Source organism: Daphnia magna, linkage group LG5 (assembly GCF_020631705.1).
Source record: "Daphnia magna isolate NIES linkage group LG5, ASM2063170v1.1, whole genome shotgun sequence".
In the NCBI taxonomy this organism is placed as follows: Eukaryota; Metazoa; Arthropoda; class Branchiopoda; order Diplostraca; family Daphniidae; genus Daphnia; species Daphnia magna.
The window spans coordinates 2,424,520-2,446,829 of NC_059186.1; the positions used below are offsets into that span (position 1 = coordinate 2,424,520).

General features: G+C 37.5%; 2 protein-coding genes and 2 pseudogenes across 2 annotated transcripts; 2 read left to right on the top strand and 2 right to left on the bottom strand.

Moving 5' to 3' along the window:
* Positions 1 to 5,414: 5,414 nt before the first annotated feature.
* LOC116918645 lies at positions 5,415 to 9,810 on the top strand (annotated as a pseudogene).
* Positions 9,811 to 10,907: 1,097 nt separating this feature from the next.
* On the top strand, positions 10,908 to 11,642 carry LOC116923872. The gene is made up of 3 exons (XM_032930441.2): positions 10,908 to 11,213; positions 11,299 to 11,538; positions 11,604 to 11,642. Exons 1-3 carry the CDS (start codon positions 10,908 to 10,910, stop codon positions 11,640 to 11,642), a joined length of 585 nt encoding a protein of 194 aa, XP_032786332.2.
* Positions 11,643 to 11,927: 285 nt separating this feature from the next.
* On the bottom strand, positions 11,928 to 13,918 carry LOC123472246 (protein ANTAGONIST OF LIKE HETEROCHROMATIN PROTEIN 1-like). The gene is made up of 4 exons (XM_045173493.1): positions 12,837 to 13,918; positions 12,547 to 12,762; positions 12,403 to 12,488; positions 11,928 to 12,325 (listed from the first exon to the last, which is right to left on the bottom strand). The coding sequence occupies exons 2-4, from the start codon at positions 12,722 to 12,724 to the stop codon at positions 12,020 to 12,022; spliced, it is 570 nt and encodes a 189-aa protein (XP_045029428.1). The 5' UTR covers positions 12,725 to 12,762; positions 12,837 to 13,918; the 3' UTR covers positions 11,928 to 12,019.
* A 5,616-nt stretch (positions 13,919 to 19,534) lies between these two features.
* Positions 19,535 to 20,631, bottom strand: LOC116923284 (annotated as a pseudogene).
* Between the last annotated feature and the right edge of the window lie 1,679 nt (positions 20,632 to 22,310).

Sequence of the window (22,310 nt, forward strand, 5' to 3'; positions counted from 1 at the left end):
TTCATCAATTGATTTCCCTACACCGTAAATGGGAACATTTGAAGAAGGAGGGAAGTGTGAACTTAAAAAACAATCCTGCATTGCAGAAAAAACTTACTACATTGCACGAAGAATTCAGTGAACTCTGTAATATTTCGGCTGATGACGCGTTAGAACAACTGAAAGCATCTCGTAAAAAAACATGGAAAGAAGACTGGGATTTTTTAGAAAACCAACGAGGGAGTCACACTTGGCATATGAGTAACATCGACCAGCAAAGCATTGCAATTGAAACAAGGAAAAGGGTGCGATTCGAAGAAGAAAACTTACGGAGAAGTAAAAGTGCTGAACCCCAAATCATTCGTTCACACAATCATGCCCTAACAAATGACGAAATACGTGAAGTAATCGAGCAGAGTGATGCTGTTGAAGGTGATAACAATGACGTAGCTGACGTCATGAAAAACAACAAAGTTTCGCTTGTGATCCCAGCTAATGGTATAACTAAAGCGACTTCACAAGTGGCCGACCGAATAGGGCTTTCTATAAGAGGGCATCTTCTGCTTCAGTCTAGACTTGTTAACATTGGTGGTGCTGAATTAGGCCAGTTCTCCTTATCGACATCAATGGTGTGGCGACAAAGAACATGTTAACGTGAAAAATTAGCAAAGGAAATAATGGAAAGCTGGTTAAAAGAAAAGCCCAAGTATTCTGTTATCCACTGGGATTCGAAAAATGATCGAGTTCGTCACAGGGAACAAAGAAGAGCGAGTTGCGATCATTGTGAGCGGTGCTAGTTCTGGGTAAGACATATTCCTAATTGTTCGAAATACTTAATACTAAATGCTTTTTTTAACTAGACCTAAGGTTATTGGGGTTCCTTTCATAAAAGACTCTACTGGCCTTTCACAAAAGGATGCTGTCATTAATGTGTTGGAAACTTGGCAATTGACCAATAATGCTATTGCTATGGTCTTCGACACTACAGCTAGCAACACTGGAATAAGAAATGGTTGCGCTGTCTTGATCGAGCGTGAACTGAAACACTAACTTCTATGGCCCGCCTGCTGTCACCATATTTACGAGACTCATATAAAGAACATATGGAAAGCAATTACTGGGGCAACATCAGGCCCTGATGACTTACTATTTAAAGGCTTCAAGTCTCAATGGGGAAATCTTGATCATGACAACCTTGACTTCAAAATTTTCGATTGGCCATCTGATGAGAAGAGCAACATCCACATCGAAGCTACAGTGGTACTTAAATGGATGTCTTGAAAGAATGTCTTGGAAAAGATTCATTTCCCAGAGCTGACTACAGGGAACTATTAGAATTAACTGTCATTTTCTCGGGGGTTATCTTCCTGGCTCCCGTAAATTTCGGATTCGCAAACCGGGTGCTGTGCACCACGCCAGGTTTATGAGCAAGAGTATATCCATTCTCAAAATGTATCTCTTATCAGATCATATAGAACTCGATGACGAAGACTATTCGACAATTAAAAAAATGGCCCTGTTCGTTTCGCTCTTTTACACAAAAGTTTTTCTTCGGTCACGTATTGCTTGTTTTGCTCCAATTGACGATCTTAAGTTTATCGGCGCAATGACTTGGTATGAAAAGGAATGTAAGGAAATTGCTGGTGCTGCTATCACGTCATGTAAGCGATATTTGTGGTATCTAATCGAAGAACTTGTTGTGTTGTGTATTTTCAATGAAAACTTGTCAGATACAACACGATTTCTCGTCGCTCATAAACTGTTCAATACCCCGAAACCTAATGAATTTCCCCCTGGGAAACCGTCGTTCCCTGATTTCAATATTGAAGAAATACCACTGTTGTTGTCGCTTATCGGTCCACGATCTTGGAAAATGTTCTCATTGATGGGTATATCGAACTGTCAAACAGACTGAATGCAACTCCCTGTAAAATATTGGAATTGAATGGGGGACTATCATATAATTAAACAGTTTGTTCATCAACTAGAAGTAGTTAATGACTGTGCCGAACGCGGGGTCAAATTGATTAGCGATTTTAAGGACGTCTGCCAAAACGATCAACAAAAAGAATTTTTATTTCAAGTCATCGAAGACCACAGGAAGCGAGTAGAATCTTTTGATAAATCTAATCTAAACATGGTTTAACTTTTTTCATCTGTAAAACTTTACTAAAATGTAAAAGTTGAAATGAATTAATGTATTTTTTAATAATTAAGTATTTAAAATGAAAAAAAACATGACTTTTTTTGAAAAATGCTCGGTGGGGATACTAATTCTTCTTATTTTTTTTAATTTTTGGCCCAAATATCCGTACAATAGTAGTTAATAAGTGGTGCAAGTGACGTTAAAAAAAACTGAAAACCAATACCAAAGCGCACAAAAAAATATAAAAAAAAGCCTAAATCGAAATGTAAAAAGCACGGCGGGGATAGTAAATTTCACTTTAGGATCGAAATTTTTTGTATTTATACTCATTGCCACAATCCTAACCCCAATCTGAAATGACGTGAAGGATTTCAAACAAGTTGCGGAAATGAAACAGACTAGTGTTCAGGTTGGTGGTGAGGTCGAGACTGTCCGTCCACACGAAGCTCCGCCCTTCGTTTCCGATTCCCCTACTCCTCCGGCAGCGTTGCCGGACTTAAATTCAAAGAGACAGTTTTTGCGCGCTCTGACTCACCAATAGGGATCGGCCGAAACCCTAATCGGGGCACCTTTTGCCAATCGGGTTTCGAAATTCGGGGTTGGGGGCTGGGCGTTCGGGGTTTGGGATGAAAATGATTGAACCCGATCTCAATCGGGGTGCCTAATCGGGGATGCAACCCCGATTGCAATCAATCGATCAAAGTAAAAACATAATTGATGGAGTCGAAATCGATTATCAACAATAAATGCGTTATTTGGAACCCTATAGGGCGAATGGGTGTTCAGATAATTTATGACTAACATGCTAGTCAAATCAAATCAAATCAAATCTAATCTTGTAGGTAAACAATTTTTAAAAAAATTTCTGGATAGCTTATTGTTTATTAAACAATAGAATTTTTTTTTTTGCTTTATTTTAATTTTTACTACCCCATTTCTCTATCCGCGCTACACACCATTCGCTCTAAGATGCTAGGTTAAATGGCCTTAACGTTCGGATACTAAGGGCGGGTACTGTACATCCCCTGATTATTTTATTGGAACTTAGAAGAAAGAAAAGAAAATATTTTTTGTCTTCATCGCTGCTGTCTGTGACGTAAGTCCAACCTCTAGAAGCATTACAGCTATAGGATTCTCTGGCAGGTGGAGGGAGACAAAATGTTACGATTATAAAGAAATCTTCATTTTCAAAGGGAAGACAATATCGTGCTGTTGGAGACCTGTAGATCCACGATGAAATAATCAGCTTCATTCTTTGTCTTGCATATCCTTTTGTTTACAGATTCACAATATTGGCTATAACGCAAAATATATTTCTCCATAAATAAAGTAAAGTAGTTCATATAATATAAGATTGAATGATGTAGATCCCAAAATAAGCTAAAATTACCTGGATAAGAAGTAACACTTCCGCCATTTTGCAAAATAATGTTGTCTAATTCACGTTTCACAATATCAAAGGGTGAAGTAACGGATTTCGGCATTACAAAAATTTCTTTTCCGGTAAAGATTTGCTCCATGTTCTTTTATTTACTAAAGGCGTAAGATCTAAAACTTGTAACTAGAAGAATTTTTTAAATTGCAGTTTTGTAATTCAAGATGGCCTCAAAAGAAAAGGCGCTTGCGTAGTTGTAAGCTATTTTAAAATAGAAGGTTTAAACTTAAACGAATAAATAATTCATAACAAGACATAACATACCCTTGAAAACCGAACGTTTTAATGGGGTGTCGGTAAAGTGCAGGGTGCAGGTGCAGGTTGGACGGGGGGTAAAGTGCGAAACCCGGAGTGCAGGGTGTGGTTTTTTTAATGTCTATTTTTACGCTTTTTAAACAAAACAATTGAATCTCCAGACACTTCTTACGCTCCCCTCCTTTCCATTCCTCCTGAATTGACCAGTAGCGTCCTTATATTTCCCCAGAGGTCTCCCACTAGAGTAATCGACACTTTAAGTAGTTAAGTTAGTTCTTGCCCAGTAGAGCGACAGGTTGACGTTATGTTGAAGAAGGAAGCCAGTGATAGTGATCAAAGTGATGATGATTCTGTTACCGAGGACCGTGCAAACACGACTTTTATACCAACATTGGACATCTTCAACAAAGCTAATGCGATTTCGATTCAGCCTATCAATCCCAAGGGTGGGCATTCATACTTGTTCGACGGAGATGGTAAAAGCTCTTTGATCTTTAGCCTGGTTCACCTTTGAAATAAGCTTCCAATTTACGTTTGCATCAGCATGGACTCTTATTATAGCTTGTGTCCGGTGTGAACAAGCCTTATTTTATTTGTGGTTTCTTAAGACACCATTTAAGCAATTCTACACACCACGTGAACTAGCAATTAAATGGTTTAATTTTGTAAACATGATTCTCCTATTTATATATCCTATTATATATGATATGTGTAGATGGATGGAGGGCTGATGGATTTCGTTGGCGAAACAACGGATGTCATACCTTCAATTCCGGAATACGGGCAACGTATTTTCTGTTAATAACTGGGCCGAAGAAAGATTGAAAGTATCCAACGACCAGTGACTTCACTCGGTCAGTGTATTGTCATCCGGGCATTCCATCTAGAAAATTTATCCGTTATTGCAGAGACGATACTGTTGTGACTCAGTTTCTACACGGCAACTCGAAATGGAAGGCAAAACTAACGACGCCGTACGTTCGTACCAATCTTGATTTATTTGATGAAATACGGAAGAAAAATGGAGCTCCTAGCACGATCTTTAGAAAACTGCTTACTGGGGACCAAAAGGGGACCAAAAGATCTAATCCGACATTTAGTCGACGCTCCACGTGATATAGAACAAGTTAGAAACATAAAAAAGAATTAAAGAAGAAGTGATCGCTTTTGTCATGACGCGTTTTACAACATCATCGACTTGAAAGCTGAAGTAAAGGAATTTATAACGTATTATCGGCTGTTCCCTAACGTGGTTGTTTTTGGTTACAATGACGCTTTGCTCACTAAATTACGTGCAATTTTGGGGAGAAAAGATTTACCAAATCAAATGCTAACCGTAGATACGACATTTAAACTAGGAGATTTTTACTGCACTGTTCTGATTTTTGTCGAGACCGAGTTTGAAGAAAAACCCCTCATCCAAGTCATTTACATGCTACACGAACGCAAACTGCAGGATTGCCACGATATTTTCTTCCGAGAAGTAGCGAAGTTGATTCCCGAACTAAAAAATCCAGAAAACATTTTCTTTGTTACTGACGACGAAACTGCGATTGTTAATGCCCTCAAAGAATATTTTTCTAATGTTGATGCATATCGATGCTGGAATCACGTTATATCCGACTGTCATCGAAATTGGCTTTGATTAACATTGGAAAACGGAAGCAGCAACAAAAATACATTGACGACATCTACACCTTAATTAGGGCATCCTCTAAGGATGAGTATTTGGAATTATTATTGAGCATGTCAGTTTCTTGGGACAAGGTGAGTAAACTGATAAAAATTGAATTAGTTCACCAACATGATCATGTTAAACAGTAGTTGTCTATTAAATTGAAATTGCTTTCAGTCCTTCTATGCCTACTTCTACGACAATATCCACCCTGACATCGATCGAATTGGTCGCTGGTCATTTTCTAAATATGGGGTGGATTCAGTTACAACCAGAGTTGAAACTAGCGCATTAGAAACGTGAGCTTAGCTCAAGCTCTCCGCTCACGGCCTAAAAGTGAGCGGAGCTCAAGCTCAAGCTCACGTTCGCTCTAGCTCATTTCCAATTTCTTTTTATTAATAGATTACCTTTGACAACTGACAATCAAAACGGTGTATTTTTTTCAGATTTGCTTACATGAGAAAGCGGTCAATGCTCAATGGTCTAACATTGAATGAGAATGACAAATCTGCCAGAATCATGCCCATCGCTGCCAGAATCATTATTCTCTACATTTACAGTTTCACAATCAACTTGATCATCACCACCTACATCACCCACATGACTTTGACTTTGTAAACTTGTAGAAGCTGTTCGCTTTTTTGACGCTATTTCTCATTAGTCTCTACTCTCTAAAGAGTTTAAGACTTTCAGTTTCAGATTTCCTGGTTTTAATTTGAACAAAAATTAGTGTGAATTAAGCAATTAACTACAGAAAACCGATATTTAAGACACAACTCACAAGTTTATGTTTTTATTTGTTCAGTTCAATCACTAAGCTAAAGCGTCGTAACTGTAAGCATAAGCAACTAGTATAGGCTAGGCTATTAACAAGTAGCACAGACAGCTTTCCACCTCCAAACGTGTAGACTTGTCTCATTTCGGCAACCACTTTCAATTTTGGCCGCTAGATGGCGCCACAAGCGTGGGCTTCCGCTCATAAGGCAAAAGCTCAAGTTCAAGCTCACACTTTTTCAAAAAGAGGGATGCTCAAGCTCAAAGCTCACAAAATGAGTGAGCTTTTGAGCTAAAGCTCAAGCTCTCGTGAAGCTCGTTTCAACTCTGGTTACAACTAACCGATCAGAGTCGTTTAACCGAGTCATGAAACAGTTCACCGATTGGAAAGAATCAGCAATTGACGTTATGATCTTGATTCTCTATCGTTTGTTCCATTCATACGATACTCAAATAATGCGTTCGAGGTATATTCGATATTTGCACTTTTATATATATTTTAGCTAATTGTTTTTTATTGGTTCTAGATACAATATCGGAGGTGAACATACCTTCTGTGATCATTTAACAGGGACTTACAACTTGGAAAAAGATAGTCCGCAACTAAACGAGATTAAAACGGTGGATCAAATTATGAGTGATGTTAAAGATGCTGTCAAGAAAGCTGAAAAAATGGTAGGCTAATAACACAAAAAATAGATCCTATCGACTTTCTATTCATCCACACTGTGCTACCTTTTTTCTGTGTTTGACATTCAGTGCCAGGACTCACAACCAGCAGCATCGGAAAGAGTTGAGCTTCCTAATAACAAGACAGCTCTGCAGTCTTGTTATGAGCAAGCAGTCGCATTCATTGAAGGAAATAGTGTTGAACTCAATACTTCAAGGCAAACATTTACGATCCACGCTGTTACAGAACCACGGTTGGTTCGGCTTTTCCCGATTGTGAAATGCTCTTGCAACCCGACAAGGATATGTGTGCATATTTTAGCAGTGCAACTGTCGATAGGATTTCATAACAGCAAAAGTAAAAAACCAAATGCAACGCTATTGTAAAAGCGAAACCGACAGAAAGCAGATAAATTATCTGGTCGCAAGCAGCCAAGGTATGCCGATGTTGATCGAAAATCAAAAGATGACGCTGGCAGTGCAAAAGATGACGGATCGCCCCAGAAGTAAACTGCGCAGTTTGTAAAGGCATGTCAATTCCATTTAATTATCTGTTACTCTCCAAAAATTTTACCTCTTCTTTTTGTGGGATTTTAGTTACTTTCAGCTTACCGTAAGAATTTAACAGGAATTGGAGACGCAAAAATTCAAAAATCAATTGAACAGAGCTACCTCAAAGTGAGGTTAAACTATTGATTATCTTCGGACTTCAATTCGCTAATGGATTATTTTACCGACGAACTCGAAAGCCTCGATGTCAGTGAACCACCCTACATTACAATTAAGAGACTGATCGACGTTTTTAAAAAGTATCAACCTGAACCCAGCAATACCAATTCATGCAAACCACCTGGAATATCCACTAAAGACAATGAGAATGTTGTTCCTTGTGAAGAAGTAGGATATCTTTATAATTACAACTCATTCAGTTTTGATCTATTGGTAACGTGAACACTTTCAACTAGAAAACGAGTGAGAAGACCGACGATCCTATATCCAACGTTCCTACTAAAACAGATGAAGATCAACGTATTTCCGAAGAAAGCACCTCTATTGCAGGACCTGACGATCCTGTATCCAACCACGGTCTACCAGTAGAGGTACCCAAATGCCATGGCAGCAGACTAATCAAGGGACTCAGAAGCTTCCCTAATTTGCCGCTAGGATCGCGGGCGTAGCTTGGTCCCAACTCTCCAAAACTTGGCGGGTATACGAACTACGATCAATTGAATTTCGAAACATATGATATGGTTTGAAATACATTTCTCAATTTTTTTGCAATTATAACTGGGTTTTTATTGAAAGTTAAAAATACTTGTAAAAGGTTACAATTTCACATTTAGGAAATATGTTTGACAACTAAAGAAAATAATGTCGTAAATAAAGACATACGCAGGCAGCATTTCGATTTCGACTAGAATAATTCACAATTTCATTCAATTAATTTTAATTTTTTCTTTACATCTGAGAAATCCTATAGAGCAACCCGTCACAAAGTACTTCACCATTTTGAAATACAAGAAAATTTAAATTAAAGGCATTAAAGGTGTGAAATCAGTTAAAAATTCAAAACGCACAACAAGATCTGTAAGACAGAACAACAGAACACCACGCAATGACAGACGCTTTACACACATCTTGGGACCAAGCTACGCCCGCGTTCCAAGCGGCATTTTGTGGAAGCTTCTAAGTCCCTTGATTATTCTGGCTGACGAAAGGGATACGGCGTTTGGGTACCTCTCCTGGTAGACCGTGATCCAACGTTCCTACTAAAACAGATGAAGATCAACGTATTTCCGAAGAAAGCACCTCTATTGCAGGACCCGACGATCCTATATCCAACGTTCCTACTAAAAAAGATGAAGATCAACGTATTTCCGAAGAAAGCACCTCTATTGCAGGACCCACTAAAGAGGTTGAAATTAACTAATCAATCGTTATCGTGTCTCATCAACTGTTTTTTTTTTTAGACTTAAGCTGAAACCACAAACACTAACGTCCCTCGTCGTGGTCTTCAAAACAAAAGGCCTGTAAAGGTAGAAGATCTGACGAAACCAGCTCCCCCCCCCCAAAAAAAAAAACAAGAGAACAAAAAACAATGACAAACGGGTCGGAATGCTTATCTTATCCAATGACATTCCTAATGAAGTTGGTCCTAATAACTGGCTTACTGATTTAAGCATCAATGGGGCGATGGGATTACTCAGACAACAGTTTCCGGATATTGACGCCCTAATCAGCTTTCAGTGGGGAGCCATTTTACGATTCGATCGAGCTGATTCAAAAAAATGGATTCAGATTATAAACATACATAATAACCATTGGGTGATGGCTGCTCAAGGTTTCGGAATCAATCCGAATAACGTGTTGCTTTACGATAGTCTCGATACAACTGAGCCTCATCCTCACGTTGTGTATTGCATCGCTCAACTATGCAAGACACCAATCGGAAAGCTTACTATATCTCTTATGCCATGTCAAGTGCAAAAAGATGGATTAAATTGTGGGGTATATTCAATCGCATTTTCTACTGTCCTTGCTTTTAATTTGAATCCATCTGAAATGCGATTAGACACTGCCCGTATGCGCGATCATCTCAGAGAGTGCCTCTTGTTTAAAAAAATGGAGCCTTTCCCCGTGTTAAAGTCCACCATTTCATGCAAAAATTGGAGGCCTAAAAAAATCGTATCATTTGATTTATTTTGCAAATGTCAGATGCCCTGGTACGATCCAGACTGTGTCGTAAAAAAGTACAAGTTGCTCGTTGTTTGTAAGACATGCAAACTCTCGTTTCATGATGGATGTGAAAAAATTCCAAAGAAGGCCTCTAAGTCTACTAAAGTGGATTGGATTTGCTCAACTTGTCAGAAAAATTAATGAAGAACCTTAAGTCTACTAAAGTGAATTGGATTTGCTCAACTTTTCAGAAAAATTAATTTTTCAGTTTATTCCAATTTCCAATCAACTGCCTAGTGCCTACCAAGATGTTAACCCAAAAATACAATCAAGTAATTGTTTTAATCTCTCGGTGTGTTGAATTTCATTTCATCGCGATTCATCGCGCAACAGAGTGTAGACACTAAATAATTCCTAACCTGCATTTTGGTGTAGAATTCCAAACCTGCATTTTACCAAGGGAGCCGCTCGGTTGGGGAAAGTGCAGTGCCCCTGCACTCCGGGTTCCGCACTTTACCCCCCGTCCAACCTGCACCTGCACCCTGCACTTTACCGACACACCACTTTGCTTGACAGCTTGGCTGTTTAACTCTTTCTTGTATAAGGGGCGCGTCAAGTGGAAAATCAGACGAATCAGGATTTTCCATAAGGCCCTATGTAAAGTGTAGTTCGACCTGATTGCCGTACGAGGCTTCAAGAAATCAGGGACGCGTCAAGTGGCAAATCAGACGAATCAGGATTTTCCATAAGGCCCTATGTAAAGTGTAGTTCGACCTGATTGCCGCTACGAGGCTTCAAGAAATCAGGTAAATCTAGGGGTGCATTGTTATTGCGGTCCCTACTAGCAGAAAGATAGCGCGTGGTGTGTAGTGCTTGTACCTTTGAAAAAAAACACGTCGTTTAAAATGAATATGGAAAATAGAATAGAATGTGGAGTTACGGAACATTTTATTATATTTAATTTTTCGGAAGGGGATATCGGGCTGTATCTCACACCCACCATGATGGACAATCTTAACACGTGTAAGTTAAAATTTTTCTATGTTTTACGCCATTTAGGACCACGAAAATGTGACTATATATTGATGAATTGGTTGAAGGCGTCCAGGAAAAACTGCGTGTCATGCTTCGTGAAGGCATAGATCCCACAAAAAAATGGCCAGTCATGTTAAGTCAGTTTTTGGTATATTGATTCTTCTTCCTTTCAACTAGCAGAAACTGAGGCTAATGAGGTAGGGGACGGGGTCCATCATGTCACCCAAGGACGAAAAAAGAGACGTGTGGCTCCACCTACACACATGGCTCGGCAGTCTTCTGCTCCACCTGATTACTCAGGATTTTATGGGGACGATGTGGATCCCGATCCTGACCAAATCAACGAGCTTGACGAGGTGTCAAAAATGCCAACAAAAGTCTTGCTTCCTTCGAAGAAAGCTACACCCAAACCATCGATTTCTGGTCCTGTAGAAAGGGAGTCAGAAGACGAGATCGTTGACGGACGGAAATGGAGCCGAGAGGAGACTTTTACGCTGCTAGACATCATGAAGATTATGTTACCTCAGTTTTCCCTGCCAAATGTGAAAAAAGCAACCCTTTGGAAAAAGGTAAGATATTGTTTTGACGTCCATAGTGTATTCAACCATTATTTTCACTATCACACCGTTTTGTAATACATTTCTTATTTTACAGATGGCTGAAAAAATGAAAAAGCAGGGCATATTCAACCGTTCTGACGCAGATTGCAGTGCAAAGTGGCGCAACCTTAAGCAGCGCTACCACAAGCTGACTTCCCCGTTGCAAAATAAGTCCTCCCAACGCCAAGCTGAATGGCCATTCATGGCAAAAATGGATGTGTTATTAAAAAATAACCCTGTCGTCACCCTTGAACAAGTAGCAGAGGTTGTTGATGGCGAAGTACGAGAAGCCAAGGTATGTACTGTTTGGGTATGAAACTCTTTTGGTTATTCAACCGTTATTCATACGTTCTTTTTTAGGGTATAACACTGGCCGGCCGTCCAGAAAAGAAACTTTGAGGATTCCTGCCCTAAGTCGGACTGGAATCAACTGCTTTTAGATGCCGAAAGAAATAGAGGTGAAGCTCTAAAAGCTCTAGTTGCAACCCAAAAAGAAAAACTTGTCGTGTATGGCCGCCTGGCAACGGCCGTAGAAGGGCTGTTAAAAAACGCAGAAGAAAAGAAATTCGCTCTTATTCCTATCCTTTCATTAAAAGAAACTCAGAAGTGATCTCAGTTGAACATGATCTCAGTTGTAATGTTTCAGTTGCTCACTGTAAGAAAAATTTCTGTATTTTCGTTTAAGAAAAATAAATGCATTTTTTTCAATGATTCCTCGTGTCGAGCTGCAAAAAAAAACCATGAAAAGAGATTATTGAGTCATTGATGTATTTTCTTCAGAATTCCAGCATAGACCCTATTCGGTCACGTTTTCCTTTGCCATTCAACCTATTGTTGTTGTCTTCATAGAAGTGATCTTCGTTTTCATCAACTTCCGCGCCTTGCAAAAGCCCCTGGTCGATTCCATCTATTTCGATGACGAAGTTGTGGAGACAGCAAGCAGTTATGATAACGCTGGGAATGAGGTCCAGCCGTAGCATGTATAAAAATTTTAGTCTCCGCCATTTATTTTTTAATAACGCAAATGCGCGTTCTATGCATGCCCGGTCACTATTCAAAGTGCGGTTGAACCTGCGACGCGTCTAATCAAAGTACATAACAAAATTAAAAGGTAGTGCAGGTACCAAACAATGGTAGAAGAACAGATATGAATACTTACTTCGGTTAACCTCGTTCTTGGGTATGATTTCATGAGGTAATCAGAAAGCGGATAAGCCTGATCTCCCAATATATGATAACCAGTTCCTGTAATTGAATGTAACGCTTAGTAATAAAATAATGTAGTGCGATAATACTATAATACCCCCAAGTATTTGCGGTAGCTGTCGTCCTAATGCGCTATTCTCAAACACACGGGCATCGTGCATGGAACCCGGCCAGCCCGTGCTAACACTGGTGAATTTAAAACTTTTCGTGCTAGTTGCTTGCAAAATAACTGCACAAAATTTCTTTCGGCATGTGTAAGCAGCGAAATGCTGCATTGGCTGATAGATTTTGATTAAACTGCTGTCCACGACGGCTATGAATGACAGGCACAACAGATTTGAAACTTGGAGGCCCAATGAATGAAAACAAAACAGTAAATTAACTAACCAATTGTGTAGGGAAGCGAAAATTGCTCACTGACATCCACCAGTTGGTTACGGTGCGGCCATGTAATAAAATTAGTTGAATTAGCTTTAATAATCAGGCAAGTGGTGAGAAATATAAAATGGGCATCACCTGTAGGACGTCAAATTTATCACATGCAGTTTCTTGCACAACTGAATTTGCCTTTTCTTACCTTTCATCATGCCAAATCTATCCCCAATTGCACGGAATGAATCTTGGTTTCCCAGTGTCCATATTGTTAAGTATAATTTCACATCAGGTGGGACGTAAGCTACTTTTGTAGTCACCTCTGGAAATGTTTCAAATCGCCGTATAAGTTCCTGAATGTGCATATCAGCAATTCTTAAATGCATCGAAAGATGTACAACAATTAATATTCGTAATACGTGGAATGCCGTTCGTGACATCCTAAAATGCTGTTTAAACAATTCGTCTGTGTACCGTTCGACGGTATATTGGATATAATTGGTAATCCCAACAAAACTTGTAGGTCCCAGACGATGGTTCTGTATTGCCAAAAACAACGCTAAACTAGGCGACAATTCATTCACGATCACTTCGATTTCATCGTCTTCTTCGTTCATCATTTCTAAAAACACACTAAGAATCGCTATTAGTTCCCTCATTGTTTTCCTAAATTTTTCCGTCTGCCCATACAAAAATTGGCAACGCTGTGTACCTAGAAACAGCAAGCAGGCCATCTAGTGGAAAATCAGTGTAATCAGAGCAATCAGACGAATCCTGATTCGTCTGATTCGCCACTTGACGCGCCCAAGTTCAGAGTTTTGTGTTTTGTTGTTATTGTGGGTTTAGTTTGTTGTTTTGATGAAGCGCAAGTAACTGAGGGGTTATTTTTCGTTCACCATGCCTACGATTTGTTGTGTACCCAATTGTAAAACAGGGTACAAATCCGAAAAAAAGTCCCAAAAGGAAAATGTTCCTCTATTTTACACTTCAACTTTAGATCTACTTTTAAAATGGTCAAAAGCAATTCCTCGTAAAGACTACGTTTTTACGAAGTGTTCAAGAGTGTGCATTAATCATTTTGTTGAAAGTGACATTCTGAGAGGTTATACACAATACATTGGTGGAAAGCCTACCTTTACACCATACAAAAAGTTACGACTAAAATCTGATGCAATTCCAAGTGTTTTTCCAAGTAAGAAAAGCAACAAATTATTACTTTACTTCTTTTAATTGTTTGGGTTTTATTACAGACTGTCCAGGTTATTTGTCTAAAAGTGACAAGAAAAGAAAACCCCCAACTCAACGATGTGATGTCTCAAAAACCATCACAAAAAAGCCAAGAATGGATAATACATCGACATCTTTGAACTCTTAAGTCCACTCCTGTGATGTTGAAGATTACTCAACTGATATTTCTATTGGCTCAACTTGTACAAATCCCAAAATCTGTGAACAAAATGAGTGTACTGTTCCAAAGGCACAGGACAACACTCATTCAACAATTAACTGGGGAATTGCATTGGAAAAAATTATTCTACCTCAATTCTGGACTTATCAACAGATTGGTGAAGAGTTATTTACTTTGTTTTAGACAAAAGTTATTAATGACACATTCAAGATTGTCAAAGGAATTACTCTAAAACGAAATTCAGTTACATTCTGTGTAAATAGAGAAAGCTGTAAACCAAAGTATTTTCAAAACTTGTGTCAACAGTAGGGGAGGGTGGGGCTAGTTGGTACAACTTTTTTTATTTCTTCTCTGGTTTCTTAAATTTTTCATATTTTGACACCCAAAAAATTGTAAAAGAAAGCTCAGATAATCAGCTTTCTCGTGCTATTTTTTTATTTGATCTACGTTGAAGAATTCATATCGAAATCAACGTTCAAAAAGCTAAAAAAAATTTGCCTACATGCCCCACTAACGGGGTAAGTGGGCAGTGGTAGTGGGGTAAGTTTGCCCCATGTATTTCAAATACAGATTTCAGTGAAATGTTGATGTTGTAAACAAACTAGAATAACATTACAATAAACAAAAATCCTATAGTTATTTTAGAGTGGGAAACTCAGAAATAAGTTGTGATAACTTACATAAAGATTAATAGCCTTAAATGCAAAAAATTAAAAAAAATATACATAATTCAGGCAAACATTTCACAGGTGAACATCGTATAAAGTGAAACACTTAAAATTTGCCAAATTTTGGCCTCTAATGCATACCACTGTTCACCATAAGTCATATCTAGCAAAAATTTGACTTACAATTCCCTGACATTTTGACAGGCCATGTACTCTATACATATGCAAGTATAATGCCTATGCCGACATGCCCCATGTTGCAATGTATCAACTTGCCCCAACCCGGGGTTTATTCAAATAAAAATTTTTATTACTCCTTTATAATTGATTAAAACAAATCCATTGTTACAGTTCGATAGCGGACACAATTTTCTATAAAACTAATATTTTTTAAAAATTATATGCATACCAAGAAAAGATCAAAATTGATGAATACCAAGCACGCAACTATTGTGGATTTGACGCAAAAAATTTCGTTATTTTCTATTTCCTAAACTATTTGGGATAAATTTATAAAACTTTGCACAAATGTGCGCACGATAAACATCTTTGACTATGAATTATTTCAATAAAACCTCTTTCACACAATTCGTCTAAATTAAGAATTGCAAACTTGCCCTCCTGCCAACTAGCCCCACTCTTCCCTACTGGAATTAGAAGATTGCATGAAAAAATTTGATGAGGCGCAGATCTGTACCGGGATTTTCATTAAGGACAACTTTAAACTGAAGTGCAAACTTATTGCAAGTGACACTTGCTACAAGGAAGATAAAAGGAGTAACATCTGGAAATCATACGAATGCGAAAGCCTAATTTTTAATTCTACGGTGCATGAAAACCCAAGCAAATCAACAGTGCGCAGTTCTTTCTTTTGCAGGAAATTAAAGGGTTATGTTACAAAATTATCATGGAAAGAGAAAAATCAAGACGGTGGAGTTATTGCAAAATGTCGTAAGGTGATTAAAAACTCAAAAAGAATACTTTCGTGAAAAGTAGCAAAACTGCAGGTTAGTCTGTCCTTAAAATTAAAAATGGAATGTTGTTAATGCGTATATATTTTTTTGTTATCAGAGACTGAGAAATGAAATTACGGTCATACAGAAATCAGCCAAGGTGACGTCCAAAAAGATTTTTGAATACCTATCCAAACTTGACGACAAGGTACTACTTTTGTTATCTTCTTGAAGTCTTCAGTTCCGAAATACTAATTAAGTACACAGTTCCAAAATACTATTTTCTTTTAAATTATAACATAAAGAATAATTTTGACTTTCATATAACATTATCTATTTTCATAATAATTATTGCACCTTTGTCCTGAAAGAACTAAATGTTTTCCACCGATTTCATTCATTTGGGGTAGTAACAGAGAATGATTTGTAGTAAAAAATATTAGTGACCAACTGACCACCTAACATCTTGACCATTGTACTGTAGTATTTTGTTTCTTTTTGAAATTTTTCTATTTTGTTATAAAATCAACAATACTTATGAAAGACATATTTATGAAAAAAATACAATTGGTTGGACTTAATTGTTATTTCACTATTCAATCTCTACCAAGCTATACCTCTCTATTTTCCTGAACTTTCTAGGAGCGACTTGTAATAGAAACTATAGTAACCAAATCTTAATGTTCTTCAAAAAAACCAATACGCTATCAGACTAATTGGCTATTGGAATGCCTTATCTTAAGAATAAAAAGCCCGAAAGCGTACGACCACTTACGGCAAGGTTTGCTTGCTCTTCCACATCCCGATACTCTAAGAAGGTTGATGAGAGGAATTCCAGGAAAATTCGGCCCGAATCAGTTCTCCATAGATTCTATTGGGAAAAACTTGCAGGGAAAGCCAAGGTTTTTAAGAAGGGGATCCCTTGTCTGGGATGAAATGACCGTCAAAAAGGCAGTAAAATTTGCGAGGCAGAAAATGAAGTTTGATGGATTTCAAGATTATGGAGAAGATGTTGTTGCTGAGAAGAGAGAAAAACTTGCGGATCATGCCCTTGTTCTCATGTTTCGCCTATACAGGGCAAAGTGGGTACAACCTATAGGTGTTTATGCGACAAGTGGTGCCGCAAGTTCGTCTATGCTTCAGAAATTAGTGATTAGAGCAATTACAGCCCTTCACACAGTTGATGCTATTGTTTCGAATGTTACTTGTGACGGCCACCAAACAAACAAGGGTGTACATGGTCTGTTTGGAATAAGTGGAAAATTAGACAAGCTCAAATCATGGATTGAACATCCTTGTGATCCAACCGAAAAAATTCATTTCATGTTTGATGTACCACATATTTTTAAATGCATACGAAATTATATGATGTCACACAAACATGTTCAAGTAAGTTTCCCTTTTTTTCTGTATAGGTACAATTTAATGAAATTTTTTTATGATTACAGTTCGGTGGAGAAGAAATATCTTACGACCAGTTCAAACTGTTGATACAAATAGAGGAAGGTTTTTCTACAAAAGTTTGCCCAAAACTGACTCTTTCCCACATTCATCCAGACAACTGGCAAAAAATGAATGTGAAACTAGCCACCCAAATAATTAATAACATAAAAGGATTTAATTATTGATGATAAATGACAAGACGTTAATATAAAATTAATATAAAACAACTACTTTAAGCTATTTTCCCATAGCGTTTGGGCAGGATTTCAATAATACAGGGAGGAATGTAATGTGGCTGAATTTTCCGATACCAAACCGATTGGTGACATGGTCCTTTCACTGAATGATTCATTTGATGTATTAAACGGTAGATGTATTCAAGAAATCATCAACGGCGACAATTTTGATGACAAAAGCCAAGTAAATTAAATAACTTTTTCATTGTAAAACAAAAATAATTACTTTATTTCGTGTAGGCCTTGTTCCATTTATTGGATAAAATTGATTACACGGAAAACAAACTAAAAGAGGAAAATAAACTGCATTTATTTCACAAACAACTATGGAAGCCTTGAGACTCACAATCCACAGTGTATTGATTTTAACTAGGGATTTACTGGAAAATGATTTTAACTTTGTTTTGACTGGCAAGTTTAATCAAGACTGTTTAGAGGTTCGTCTATTACGTTATTATTAATTGGTTACAAAATTTAATTGATTCGTATATTTTTAGCGGTTTTTCAGAATCCTAAGAAGTTCTTGTGGTGAAAATGACCATCCCTCAGTTTCTACATTCCTCCAACTATTCAGACTACTAAGTCTTGTGTTTCCATTTAAAGACGCAGTAAAATATGGAAATATTGATCGAGGGGAACGTCTCTCCATATTAACTTCATACAAGGACTGCCTGCGCCAGAAATGTAAAGAAACAACTAAGGAGGCTAGGAATTTAAGGCAAGGCATGAAAGATGAAATTCTAGAAGCTCTATGTCTCAACCCGAGAATGAATGAAATGACCTTACCTTCCGAAGAATTGAATCCCCAAGCAACTACCATTGATATTTCCGAAATTATATACCCGACCCTTGCGCAACTTGAAAGTATGCCGAAAACGCAAGAAGTTGATATTGATAAACAACTGTAGCAGAGACAGTTACGAGGGATACAGTTTATCAAATCTGTGGTTAATTGCTTTACACTCGTCGGAGATTATTGAAATGTCTAGAATGCTTACCCACTCTGCAAACGAAAAAAGAACTACTGCCTGCGGACTTCTACCACCACTGCCTCACAGATATCAGATCTAAAGGAGGACTGAAATACTGTACACCAAATAAGTTAAAGTTCTTTCACGCAGTCGAAGTAATTTACAAAGAAGAAGTCAATCAGGGAAACTTAAAAATTGGAAAGTGGTTCAACAGAACAATGTCAAAAATCGGAAATAAGAAACTGGAAGTTAATTTTTATTGCAGTGAGCAACACCATCTTCTTTTGATCCCTGATCTGCTGTTGGAATATTTTGTAATCCGCAATCATTTCGAAACAAAATCTTGGAAAAGAAATGATGAAAATGTTGCTAAAGCAAAGTCACAGAAGAAAAAGGCAAAACCAGTGAAGTAAATTGCGTAAATTGCTACCATGGTATCACTCTGCCACTTTTAATAACACAGAAAAACGGTCAATAAAGGTTAATTTGTTACTGACACCCATGTCTATTACTTATAACACTATGACACTACACTCTTCATCAAAACAACAAACTAAACCCACAATAACAACAAAACACAAAACTCTGAACTTATACAAGAAAGAGTTAAACAGCCAAGCTGTCAAGCATAGTGTTGTCAAGTCTCGCACCACTTCCAAGTTGGAAATTGCATAGGGTTTCCAGTTCCACCGAAACTTCCACAGTTCTACTATTGGAAGATGTGGAAAGGCCGGTGTGTAAATTTCACGTATAGAAAAAATTCCGCTTTTAATATATAATGTGGAACTGTCTAGCAGAAGTGGAAAGTTAAAGACTTTCAGAAATTCTTGGACCATTTTTTTTTTAATTATACAAGCATTTTTAAATTAAAATCCAAAAAATGAACTTTGCATAAAAATTAATTCTACGCACGATAAAAATTTTTCTAAATGAAAAAAAAAATTCAAACACCTTAATGTAACAGTTCAAAACGGGTAGTCCCATAAGAGCCCATGTTAAAGTAGTCTACACAGTTACACACCCGGCCAGAGTTGTCAATTCAGAATATTCCAGTTTTCGTCCCTTTTTCCCAGACGAGGGTTTCTGGAAATACACCTACCAGAAATCCTATACCATGCTAGTAGTACTTCTTCGTATGGTTTTCTTTAGGAAGCTTGGATTGTATAACTCCGACAATGGTTTTGGGAGATCAGGTGGAGTAAAATGGTTTGAAAAATTATTCAATACAATGAGTTGCACAGATTTGTGTTCAATTAGTTCCTCGTGGAATTTCTTAATCTCATTTTCAGACATCCCGGGAATATCACTAGTCAATACAATCTTCCTTTTGCGGCTTTTTCTAATCTCTTCAACGGAGTGCTCATGCTGAGAAGAATTCAAATTACTAAATTGTTTGATTAGTTCCTGAAAAGTTAAGAAATAATGTATAATTGGTATAGTGAAATTTAAGTTAATGAATGTAACAAACCACAGATCGCTTTGGATGAGTGTCTAACCACACATTTTCCTTTGAAGTACTGGGAAGACTGTTTGCATAAATTACACTGTAACAAACAGCACCTACATGGCAGCACACTCCACTAAGTCTAAGTAAATGAAATGAATGACATAGAAATAAACAAGCATTACTAAGTTATAACACGATAACTCACCCTCCAGTACACTGGCAGCTTGCTTCAATTATTATGTTGGTTTTACTGTCAATAGCAACCCACGGTAACACTTGCTTCTTTTTTATGGCTTGAGAATGATGAACTGCTGCTCGAACAATCACATTTCCACTTTCCATATTAATTGCAGCTAGTGAGGAGACCCAACCTGACTTAACATAGTTTTCTGCTTCGTTCATAGTCTTTTGTGCATTTAGTTGAAGTAGGGTGTCTTTATTTCTTCTTGCAATCAAGTAAATGTAAAGCGTATGACGATCTATTTTAGAAAGGAACGTTTCTAACAATTTGATCGATGTCTGCCACATTTGGTCTGGGAAAAGGTATGGACAATCGATGTTAACTTTTAACAATTTTTCTAAGTAGATATCCTTCTCTATCTGCACAAGTCAATTGGCGTAGTCAGACAGTTTAAATAGATTTATTGTTTGAGGTATTAGATTGCTAACATTTGAAGCACCCATGTTTACATATTTTCTTGACACTAGAAACGCAAAATATACTAATTAGCATCCCTAGCCTTTTAATTGAATTAATTTTCATGGATAAACTAGGGATGATTAATTATTGAAAATGACAGGAGAAGACGCAGAATGTCTTAAAGTGTAGTATTCTAGAACATTTTCTGAATTGGAAAAGTAATACTAGGGTAAATAAATAAAAAACCCCCTTTTTTCCTATCTCCCCCTGCAATCGAAACCCCCGTGGATTTTTTTCAATTTTGCAACGCAACATCCGAAACTTGTCTATCTGAAGATAAATCTGATGTAATGTTAGAAAACTACGAATTAACAGTAATACTTAAATAAATTCAATAACATACTCAAACTTATAACCTTACTAAACTTTTTTTTAAGAAATATCCCATAACACAGCCCTTTACAATACCATTACGTGTTAAACAACACCTGGAAGAAAAAGTAAATGAAATAGTAGCAGAAGACTGGACCTTAGACACAATTAAAAATGCACCCTACACCATGTAAAAATTCATGAGTGAGTTAATGTCTTCAATATTTACCAATGAATATTTAAAAAGTACCCAGCTAGCACACGTACAGCCAGGCAACTACCATGTAGCTACCGACAAGAGTCAGTCCTACCCATAATTTTTGCGAAAAAGGGTTGTTGTATTAATAGTTACTTTTATTAAAAATCACGAATTAAAAAATGAAAACTAGAATTGAATTTAGCTCGTATATTTTCCCAATCAGCAAAAGAAATAAATTTCTATCGAATTTGTCTTCCATTAACAGAGGGAATACTGCAAAAATATCGTCATTTGGCACGGTGGTATCATCGTCCGAAATATTGCCGTCGTTATTTAAAATTGGGATAAGCATTGCTTTACATTTTACATCGGAAATGCGTACTTCTGATAGAACATTTTCTAACAACTGGACCTCTGCAATTTTTTAAATATTTGCGGCGTTTCTAAGATTCTCGTAAAAGCTTGATATCACAGACATTTGTCGGCCAATTAAATAAACAAACCCAGCGCATTGCACAACATTGTGAATCAAGAAGACAGTTTCATTGTTTAAGTAAATACAGTTGTTGGGTGGCAAACACGACAGCCTCCAGTGATCACACTGTGCTACTTTGAATTGTTGTTCTCTGGTGTTTTCAAATGAAATAGTTGGCCCATTCTTATGCTCTTGTTTTAAAATCACTGCATTTGGGGTAGTTTTCAATCCGCAATATTTCTGAGTTTTGGATGATTCACTAAGACGTTTGATTAATTGAGCAAGTGGGTTGTTGCTGCGTCTAATGCGTCTTTTCAATTGCTGTAAGTACTTTTCAAACGGGAAGCTACTAAATTTATCCAAAGAACCGAATCACATGACATCATCAGGTAGGTGGATGAGAGAGTGTACATTAAAGGTTATGAAATGCCCACCGTACAGGTTTTCTGATTCCCTGGCAAAATGTTTCAAAAGCCGTTTACAATAATGATTATGCGTAAAACAGAGAGGTTGTGAACAAAGAAATTTGATTGCCACATGGAAACATAGGAAATGGTTATAAAGCGGGGAAGGAAGAATTCCCTTTAGTACAATTGGGCCAGTATAAAGCAGGAACTGTCTTAATTCAGTTGCTTTCAAACGATACAGTTCCGAAATAGAGCGAGGAAGTCGTGAAA